The 11633-nt window shown below is 31.6% G+C and overlaps 1 protein-coding gene across 1 annotated transcript; it reads left to right on the top strand.

Moving 5' to 3' along the window:
- Nucleotides 1–6440: 6440 nt before the first annotated feature.
- Nucleotides 6441–9661, top strand: LOC132058981 (uncharacterized). Its single transcript, XM_059451419.1, has 2 exons — nt 6441–7962; nt 9163–9661. The coding sequence occupies exons 1-2, from the start codon at nt 7500–7502 to the stop codon at nt 9210–9212; spliced, it is 513 nt and encodes a 170-aa protein (XP_059307402.1). The 5' UTR covers nt 6441–7499; the 3' UTR covers nt 9213–9661.
- The last annotated feature ends 1972 nt before the right edge of the window (nt 9662–11633 follow it).

Genomic DNA, 11633 nt, shown 5'->3' with positions numbered 1-11633 from the left:
ACCCCATCATCACACTTTTTAAATGGCTTCTTACGGCTGCAAAAGCAACTTTAATACCATTTTATTTTTATTTTTTAAGAAGATGGATCGTGCACCAATCTCTAGGATTAATTTTATGACAATTTTTAATGGGTGGGAAAAGGTGTAAACAAAAGAATCATCATTCCAGGGAAAAAGGATCCTTTCAGCTAAGGTAAGCAGAATATTTTGGTTAATGTGAAGAAAGGAAAAAACAAAGGGTGCTTTGATAAATTGCGGCTGATGTCCAGTGCATTAAATCTTTTCATATTAAAATTGATACATTTACCAGTAGATTTATGTTTAAATTTAGTGAGTGCAAAATATCGGGTGCATTCATTATTAGGTGCAATGAGAGCAGACCTACTATAAAGATATGCTTTTAAAAATTTAGATACATGTATAGTTCAAACAGAAGTATTCCGTACTTTTGTTCGATGGATATTTACTCTCACATTAAGTATTCGATGAGTATATAAATCAAGAAGATTAACTTTGGCAGTTTAAAATTAAAATAAAATTTACATATCGTATAATTATAATTAAATAATAAATATATATAAATGAATATATTTTACATTAATTATTTTAATATAAACACCAAATATGTATAATTTTTTAGCCTTCAGTACTAAAAAAGAAGGTTATGCTTATTTACTTTTGTCTTTCTTTTTCTTTTAACCTTTATTTTGGTGTTTGCTGGGGCAGATAGCGCCTAGCTAGTCCAAAGCATATATTCCAAAACTTTAGATTTTTTCTACTTTGATGTGATCAAAATCTTAAGATATGGTTGTTCAAATAAAGTAGATTAGTGATTCTTTTTATGTTGCTTGATTACGTAGATAGAAAAACTTAAGTACTTTGCATGCAATCATGATTTTCAACCACTCGTGATGGTTATTTTAGTTTAGTGATAGCTTAAAACATCTTCAATAAACAATTGCTGTTAATTATAGATAATTCATTCTTTCTATACTATGAAAGTGGAATATCCAAATAGATATTCGATCAGGGTCACGGGTAAGGGGAGTAACGATTGCAACCAATTAACGTGCCCCAAACCCAACTTACGTTCTTTAGGGTGCACAATTAAATATAGTACTAATTTTTCAAGGTACATACACGTATATATACGTTTTTTGCGAAGTCCTTTTTTTTTCTTTTTTTTACTCGTCTACAGCGTTGAAACCTCGACTAATTAACGTCTTTTGCTTGGGCTTTAAATATTATATTTAAATAAATATAGAGTTACTGGGTTGAGCATCTTTTCTTTCTTATGTCCAAATTAATCTTCGCCAATAATATTGTAGTTTCCGATGTCAAATTCTCATCATATGGAAAACGTCTTGAAGTATTTATTCCTATTTTGCTACTGAAAAATGCTAACTGTAGTTTGATTTGTTCAGTTTTATAGGTCCTAAATATATTCTAATCCAATTAAAAGATCATATCATATCACAAAGTCAAAAGACAAGTGAATCTTCTTGGTGTGTAGGCTCCATGCTGTAAGTGATTTCTACCATTTTTTTCTTACTTTGTGAGCTCCTTAGACCATATATAGGTAAGTACGGTATAAGAGTTGATACTCTTTTGTTCTTTACCGTATTTTCCAGCATCCAAATGCATTTTCAATAAAACTTTAATTACTACATAAAAAATAAAAAGCCAGAGTGGATCTCTCTTAAATAATTGTTAAAAAAAAGTGTGTGCTAAATTAAATTAAGCAAGTGAAAGATGTGGCTTTTGGGCTTTTTCCTTATGATGGTAGTTTCAAGTTTCAACCATTCATTCCTTTTTCATCCCTTTGGTAATATTTCAACAAACACTTCAATTATTGAAAGATGACGCATTAAAGTAGATATTCAATTAAGAGATGTTATATCTTAAGATATAAATAAGAATTAAATAATTAAAAATCTTTTTAATTAATATTATTTTTATGGGTCGTGTAAAAGAAAAACACGACAAAATAATTTGAAAGGAGAGAATATTCATAGTATTACAGTAATTATTTTGACAAGAAACTTCCTCCAATTTCCAGAAGACTTTTCGTCTCTTTTTTCCTTTTTTTTGGGGGGTGGTTTTCAAGGTTGACAGATTATATGTAAAGCAATTATTGATGGGGTCATATGTACACTCAAATTCAACAATATGATTACAAATGAGGAAAATATATGCGTGAACATCATGTCTCTTATGATCGAAACATCGTGCCCTCAAACAAATATATATGAATTATAAACTTTTGATGGTAACTTGAATGTCTTGTATCGCTTTCCAAAAGTTAAAAAATAATTCTCTTGCTATTTTCTAAAATAATTAAGAACATTTAACAGGCAAGAAATGCGTCTTGTTGTAATTTAAATGGTTTTAGAATATCAACATTAGATCTTGAAAAGTAATTGAATAAATAATTCTCTGATTTCACTAAATTAAAAAAATGAATTCATTGTATAGGTCTAGTTTTTTTTTTTTATGCACACAAATAGCGTGAGTTTGAATCTCACTATCTCCTTCCTCTTCCCTTTTCCCCCTCGTTCATTTGTGCCCATATATATAGTCAAGAAAAGAAAAGAATTTTCAAAGTACCTTCTCTTTTTGGTTTCTCACTCGATATTCAATATCTTTATTTGAGTCCTGATTAATTTGGACGCTAGAGCATAAGGTTTATTTAGAGATTAAAAGCGTTTTTTGTTAGAATATTTTATACTCAAGAGTCGAACCCAATACCTCTAATTAAAGGTGAAAAAAGCATATCCACATTAAGACGTGTGCTCGTATATAATATGAATATGACTTTCAAATGTGAATTTTAACTAGTGAAATGTAACTCTTCTTTTTTCGCGACAAAAGAAAGTCCCTTTTGGCTTTTGGAGGAATCCACTTATAGCTTTCAAGATAAGATTATCAATTGTGTTTTGGGATTATTGGATGCGAAAATCGTCAAATTTGGGGATAGGGGAATTGGGTTATGAATATGACTAATTTTTTAAGAAGAAAGTTAAATGGACAAAAAAAAATATATGTATATATCTTCTCGTTAAAGGCAGACATACTTGTCAAGTGTCGACTAACCTAGCCCCTAGCCACTAACGTCAGTAGATTCCCCTCAATGGTCCTTCATTTTTATATTTTTTTAAAATAATTATTTACTAATGCTATTGGGAACTTATTAACTCAATTAATTCAATCCACATAAAATCTATTAAACGAAAAACGCTATTCTATTATGAATTTTAACTCTCTCGAATTCAAACTTTCTGGTTAAAAGTGAAGCAAGTGCAAAACTAGAGAGGCAAACGAAAGTTCTATCATTGAAAAATCACAATATGTACACAAGATCAGTTGTATTAATAGATGATAAGTTTCTTTGACAAATTTTTGTCTCTGTCGTTAGGGCGAGTAACTGGATCCATCTTGACTTTGAATTCAAAACAATGTTTATCTCAGAATTATGATTTCACTTCCTATATCGAATAGATAATACCAAGATTTTAATTAAAATTTACACCAACATTAATTGATATTGTAATCAAATGGTGGATAGATACAACAACAACAACAACAACAACATACATATCTAGTGGAATCCCACAATGTGGGGTCTAGGGACGGTAAAGCGTACGCAGACCTTACTCCCACCTTGGAAGGTAGGTAGGTTGTTTCTAAATGGTGGATAGATACAATCCCAAATTTAAATCGAAATTAGTATACTATTTCTGGTAACCAAATGACCTTGAACTTAACCATTGAGTGTTTACACCAAATTAATTCAATTTATTATGAGTTAAGTCATTTGTTATAATTATTTTACTTAAAATATATGTATAAATATATATTATGCTTCTATTTTTTTCTATTTTTTTTTATGTAAAACAATATTACGACTTGCGAGAGTTTTTACGAACGACCCCTCAGTGATGATTTTCTAACTCATTTATGATTTCTCAAAGTTTCAATAGTATCGATTCATTTGACAGACAAAACATGAATCGTTAGATTGAACTTTTTTAATCTTAAGTTGGATAAAATAGAATATTAGAAGCGCTATAATAAACATGAATATATAGATTCAATCCTATAGTTACCTCTTTTATGTTCAATCTATGGTGATAGGATCTTTTTGCTACAATATCTGAATTTTGTCTAATTCACATATTCTTTTTTGCTCTATTTAAATTTTTGAAGTCCTTTTTTTCAAAAAAGTTAGCAACAATTTTGAGTAATGTTATAATCGCATTTTATGGTATGATAGTGATCAAATAAATAATTTTTTCGAATAAAAAAAATCAACATTATCTAAATATCACAAAACTCGAAACACCTGGTTAATGTTGAAGGGATCATACTCATTCCATCATAACTTTTGGTGATGATATGGTTAGTTTAAATTTTGTTGAGATAATCTAACTGAATAAGTACCGAAAGAATATTGTCAAAAAAAAAAAAGTACCTAAAGAATAGAACAAATTGACTTACTTTTAGTGGTCGTTTGGTAGGTAGCCAAAATTATTCCGAGATTATGATCCGGGACTAATTTATCCCATCTCTTGAGATTATTTTATACCATCTAAAAGATGATATAAAATAATCCCGGGATAAGTGGGATAAGAAGGGATATCTCACCCTTGGGAGGGATAAATTTATAACTCCTACCAAACACGGTACAAAAAATTAGTGCTGGGATATTCCAGCCTATACCATGCACCAAACGACCCCTTAAGATTTAGAGAAAAATAACGTTAATATTCACAACAACCTAAGCTATATATTTGTATTCATAGAAAAATTAACTGAAGTACCTTTTTAGATAGTCTGACAAAACTTTTGACAAATATTGAACATCATATATGTATTTACCAAAACACACACTTTTTTATTTACACAACTATAAAAATACCATTTAAATCTCAAATATCGTGATGAACTTTTTCAAAGAAACACAGAACATCACATACATATTCCCCAAACTTGGCAAACTCTAGGCTTTTCAGTTCAAGTAATAATATAAAGAATTTTCAAACAAACATAGTACAATGCGTGTCTAATTACCAAATTTACGCTTTTCAGTTTCATGCAGTTATATGAATTACAGTCTTGAAATGTAACTACCTTAATTATAGAACAATAGTACAAGGTAGTACATCCAAATCACAAAACCAACTATTTTCAATTCGGCAATCATAGAAATTATGACGTTAAGAAATAATTGTACGGACAAAATACATAACATCATGGAAATATTTTTCTCCATGAATACTCGGTAATTTCTTCACATCTATCTAAGTTTAGGTATACAAAATTATTTGACACATTGTACTTGTGAAAGGTAACATATCTTGTGAAATCATTGAGATCTTGTACACAAAACTACTGCTCGATACCACAATTATCAAAGCAAAAACACATATTCGTTTCTGTTAATAAAAGTAATAGAATTAAATTATTATTCTTCCTCTCAAGAAATTTGTTTGATCTATTTCCTACTCCTATTAAATCCAAATTGACATATTCTCAATTGCATTTAATTACTAAAATCCAAAATGACTTTAACAAAATGTGACACAAGCAAAGGCAAGTTGTGTGCGCACACAACAAATCAGGAAAGTTGGGGGGCTATATCTAGTTTGTACAAAATAAGCAACCAAAATTTAACAAGACAATATAGATACAACAACAAATTAGGAAAGTTATGGGGTTAAAATCTAGTTTGTACAAAATAAGCAATCAAAAATCAAGGACAAAAGGGATACAACAACAAATTAGGAAAGTTATGGGGGTTAGAATGTAGTTTCTACAAAATAAGCAATCGAAAATTAACAAGACAAAATGGATACAACAACAAATTAGGAAAGATATGGGGGTTAAAATCTAATTTGTACAAAATAAGCAATCAAAACATAACAAGAAAACTGGATACAACAACAAATTAGGAGAGTTTATGGGGTTAAAATCTAGTTTGTACAAAACAAGCAATTAAAATTAACAAGACACAACAACAACAACAATAACAACAACATGCCAGTCTATTTTCACAAGTGAGATATGAAGAGAGTAAGATATAGAGAGACTGTTTCCGATAGATTCCCGATTCAAAATGGGTAACAAAGCAGTGTTGAAAGAAAAATAACGACAACAAAAGGCAAGATAAGCAAAATAAATTAAGCAACAATAACAGTAAAAGATGAAATATAAGAGACTACGAGAATACTACGAGAATACTAAATAATACTAGTACTAAATAAAGATGAGATGAGGTTGAAAACAATTAACAAGACATGATGCATACAAAAACAAATTAGGAAAGTTATGGGGGTTAAAATCTATTTTTATACAAAATAAGCAATCAAAATGCAACAAAATATAAAATAGTTATCCATTTGCCTATATATAGGCCCCATCACAACATAGTCAGTTGATTATTCCACTCTGTGTGTGTGTGTGTGACTGTGGGTTGACGAAAATAGGGAGTTTTTAGAGAGAGAAAGAAGAGAGAGAGAAAGGGTCTCACCGGAAAATGGAAGTTCCGGTGAAAAGTTTCTTGTTTTTCCGGTGAAACTGCCGTGCTGACGTCACTTTCCGGCAAGACTAAAATGGTCTTTTTAGTCTTCTAAATCCCAATTTTGCCCTCATCAATTTTGAGTTGATAAAAAAAATAGATTTAAATATTGTGATTTTATCATATTATTACACCCTTTGAAGTGTTTTGATGTTTTTAAGTTGGTTCTTTTGGATTTGTAGTTGAAATTTAGTGATATTAATTGGAGATGGTGGTTGATTTTTAAAGCTTTTCTCTTAAAAGGGGTTGCCTTTTTTTTTAAATGATTAAACTACTCAAAGCTGTTTGCTTTTTTTGGCTCTGATATTTTGTTCTACTAGTGGATTAAACATTTGTTGAATTTTTAGTTGAATTTGAGTTCTTGATTTAATTCCTTTAATCCACTATCAGTTTCAGAGCTTAAAGTTTGAATCTTTTTGGTGAAATTTGTTCAACTTTTATCATTTCTAGAACCCCTTTTGGATGAAATGGCTGTTTCTTGATTTATTTCCTTCAATCCACTCAGTTTTCTCCAATTTCAGAGCTTAAAGATTGAATCTTTATTGTAAAATCTGCTCATATTTGATCATTTCTAGAACCCTTTTTGGATAAAATGGCAGTTTCTTGATTTATTTCCTTCAATCCACTCTCAGTTTCTTCAATTCTAGAGCTTAAAGGTTGAATCTTTATTGTGAAGTTTGCTGATATTTGATCATTTCTATAATCCCTTTTGGATGAAATGACAGTTTCTTGATTTATTTCCTTCAATTTCAGAGCTTAAAGATTGAATCTTTCTTGTGAAACTTGCTCATATTTGATCATTTCTAGAATCCCTTTTGGAGGAAATGAGAGTTTCTTGATTTATTTCCTTCAATTTCAGAGCTTAAAGGTTGAATCTTTACTGAAATTTGCTCATATTTGATCATTTTCTAGAATCCCTTAAATGTCAGTTTCTTTGACTCGTTTGTCATGGTGGTGGTGGGGTGGGAAAGAGAAGGAACCAGTGTCTAATGGTTCTTCTTCAATGAATCCCTTGCAACAAGACTTTGGATTGGACTTGAAGTTTAAATCAGTGAGTGGGGCTAATCTAGCTTCAACTAGTACTAGGAAAGTGAAGAGGAAATGGAAAAGTAGAGAAGAAAGGAAGAGATTTGATAAGAAATATGATGTAGTTTTGGTGCCATCAGATGGTGTTTGTTTATCAGGTTCGGAATCCGATGACTCTGACTGGTCGATCGGGTGGCTAGAACCACATGCCCTTGATTTCCAGAATGATGATGAGGCTGATGACAGTTTTGCTGTGCTGGTTCCTTGCTACAGGCATGATTGTATTAGAGAGATAGAAGAAGAGCCAAACAATCAGTTTTTAAATGCCATTGAGAACCTTTCAAATGAGTATTCTGCTGGTAAGAACTGTACATATGTTCTTGTAGAATAATATCTTTCTTTTGATAGATGTGGAATCTCTAAGTATATCTGCAATGTTAGATAATCTTTGATGATTATGCTCGTTTGCACTGCTCTGCCAATAGTGACTCCTCTGGAGCTGAATTGGTTAAATTAATAGATTACGATAAATTGGGTCGGATTTTGCTGTTTATTTTTCATGCAGTACCTCGACGTGACATGAGCATGAAAGGGGCTAGTAATTGTTTTACTATTTATTTATTATTTAATTTCGAGTTATGAAGGAAGCTTCGAGCTCATATTGGTCATGGGTTGGGAAAGGGAATTGAACTTTATGAGATCGAATCTCCCGTTGTTCCTCTATAGCTCGGTGGGCTTAAAATAATTGGATATTTCTAGTCAAGGAATAATTTTACCGCATTTCTTTCCCTAGTTATGTTAGTAATGTGTACTGAGAAAAAGGTATATGTGAGGTTGCCATACTGTGATCCTTTATGTTACCAAGCGTGTAGCATCACATAATAGCTACTTTATGTAGAGCCGGTCTCCCATCGTGGCGCATATGGATATAGTACTAGCATGAGTTAGATATTAATAAGCAATAGTTGAATAGGACAGATAATATTAATGGAGTAGAACTGATGAGCAATATTTACTGTTCTCGAACTACAGCCAGTGAGCATTATTTATCATCTCCAAAACGAAACCTCAATAAAATTTTGTACTAACATAATACAGTGAGTTCTATGTACTCCATCTTGGTGATGTTATACCCTTTCAATCCTTTTGGTTCTTAAAGAAAGCTTAAACATGGAGAGAGCACTGGACAAAGAACTGATTTTTTCTAGGAAGCTAGAGTTGGGAGAGAAAGGAAGGGAAAAAACCAATACTTCCCTACCTTTGTTTAGTTTAACTAAAAATGGAAAGGGAAGTGGAAAGAGATAAAAACAGCACCGTATTGAGTCCACTAAATTTTTTCCTTTTATTTCTGTTCCTAAATGTTTCTTCCCCTCGGTAGTTTCCAAGGGTAGAGTTGAATTTTCTTAACCACTTCAAAGCCTGCAGAACTTTTGTTATGAGTTCTTCTAGATGGATTGCTATGTATCATCTTTATGCTTGTATTTGTAACCGAGTAAAACTTATGAGCAAATATGATCTTAGTTCCTTCTTCGTGTCTAAAGTTCCGTTTATACTTGCAGAGAGTAAGAAGTACATGGAGCAATGGCTGTCTTCTCTTCAGAAATTTTGAATCTACTGCAGCTGGTCGTTGTTCTGTGCGTTAGGAATTTTCTCAAGCAGGAGCTATCTTTTAGTGTACGAGGAGATACCCAAGTTCTGCATCAATTATTAAATAGTAGTGGCAGCAGGTCAGCATTTTCATTTGCGAGAGACAAATAATCAAGTTTATCGTGGCAGTGATCTTTGGTTAAAGGTTCAAAACCTGTTGTCATCGTTGAACTTTGGAATTGATCAACTTCTGTTGGCGTGGGTGGTGGGGTAAGGGATTTGACATATGAAGCTGATTCTTTAGTGTAAATATAGCTAATGTGAATATGGGAGAAGTAGTATGCTTTTAACTGCTGCTATTGTAAATAAATCATCTGTCTTCCAAAATCCAAGACAAGTGAAAAACATCATTGTTTATATCTTGATTATACATTAATGTTAAATATTATGTTCTCACTCTTGCTAATTTTGCACCATCTTTCTTAGTGTTCATTATAATGCCTGAAAATCAAGAACCTCTATTGTGGCAGCTAGTGAAAATAGTTGTCACAGTTTTGAGTTCTTTCTTTCAACGAGACTTTCTTAACTTATTGAACCTTCTTTTCTTCACTAGGAAAGTTATTCGGTAAGCAAGATCTCTAATTACTTCGTTTTCCTGATGACGAAATTACAATGAGTTTGGAAAGACAAGTGCATTTGATGATTGCTCCGCTCAAGCCAAGAAAACCTAAAAGATGAATTTGGACCATTTTTGTTGTTGTATTGATTTCAAAGCACCTTTTAGTTGCAAATTGATTCGAGCACTTGATGTTTTGCATTAATGGCATGTGACCATTGCCGCTAAAGGGTGAAAAGTGGTTTGACAAAACTTTTGCTTTGATGTATTCCTCCTTAGCTCTTCATAAAGTTCTTCGCCTACTTTTCTCTGCCCTTCATCAAAAACTTTCAACTTTTCCACCAGGGGGTTTCTGCTAAAAGGATGTTAAACAAATTGACACAGACCCCACTTTTGGTATTTGAGGTTGCCAATGGGACAAGTTGAGATATAAAATAAATGGTCATTGACATTTGTGTGTCCCTTGCACTTATGATAGGGGGAAAAAGAAAAGAAAAGAAATTGTAGTTTGTGGCTATTGTTTTTATGTGATTGGATGCTTCTTCACCACATGTTAGTGTAAAGAATATTTTAGATAACTATAACTTACTCTTAATACTTTGGTGTTGCTTCCTACTTGCACTATATATAGACTATAGTGGTATCACATTAAGTTAATGAATTCTGAAGGGTCGTCTGGTTCAAAGATAATTGCATGATTATGGTATAAAATTTATCCTGGTTTTAGTTCAATATATGATAGATTTAATCTCAAATTTGTATTGGGATAATTTTCTTTAATTCCTCCAACCAAACGGCCCTTAAGGGTCAGCCTAACGATCAATTGAGTGTAAATCTTTATATATAGAGTTCAGCTTTGGCGGAAATACCTTTTCCCTGATTATCTTTAGTAAGTAGAGTTTCTCAATATTCGTGTTCATGCGGATACAACTATCATTTTAAAGAAAAAGGTTTTTTTTTGGTGCTATGAGAAAAAAGTTATTGATAAGTCTACTTAGATTCTGAGGGATAAAATTTCAAAAAGACTTGGTGGGGTTGCGCCCTTTGCCAATGTCACTTTCATTGATGTTCCGTCTAGTCCTAATAAATGTTGAGGGTCACTAGAGGGATTTATCAAGCAATTATTGATGATAAAAAAGATTCTAATATATAATCAATTTGTCTTTTCTCAAGTCAGTTGCGTACTTGGAGTAGTTTGTCACGTAAACAAAAGATGGATTTATTCCTTTTGATGATAATCACATGACAAGAAAAAACGAGTGATTTGTGGGATTCTCTATCTCCTCTTTACGATAAAGTGAACCTAAACTATCTTATACCGTCTCCGTATCAATTTATACGACACGTTCCGTGTTTTGATATTCAAATTATATGAATTTTTGAAATTTTATAATATATTTTGTCATCATATTGACACGAGAAGACTTGCAATTTATCGTATTTTTTGTATAGTTTTTTAGTATCTAAATTTTAGTTTTAAAATATTGAGTTGATTTAATCTATTTAGCTTCAAAAATTAGTCAAATAAACTCTGGAAAAGTGAAAATATCACATGAATTGAAATGGAGGGAATAATAGACTTTTAAGTACCAATTTGGAACCATGAACTCCAATTAACTTCTGAAAGTCTTGATATGCAGTAGTTTTGTAGAAATTAGCTTTCACCGAACCTATTTTAAAAAGATAGTCGCTATTATGGAGTTTCCTTCAGGTAAAATTTTACTATGATAATATCCCAAAATTTCATTTATGAAACTTGAAACTCCATGATAATAATTATTCTACAATAAGGGGTCAAAAAGTGTGTATTTGTAAATTATACCCAAT

The sequence above is a fragment of the Lycium ferocissimum genome, chromosome 6 (genome assembly GCF_029784015.1).
Source record: "Lycium ferocissimum isolate CSIRO_LF1 chromosome 6, AGI_CSIRO_Lferr_CH_V1, whole genome shotgun sequence".
NCBI classification, from domain to species: domain Eukaryota; kingdom Viridiplantae; phylum Streptophyta; class Magnoliopsida; order Solanales; family Solanaceae; genus Lycium; species Lycium ferocissimum.
This window is presented reverse-complemented; position numbering and strand designations above follow the sequence as displayed.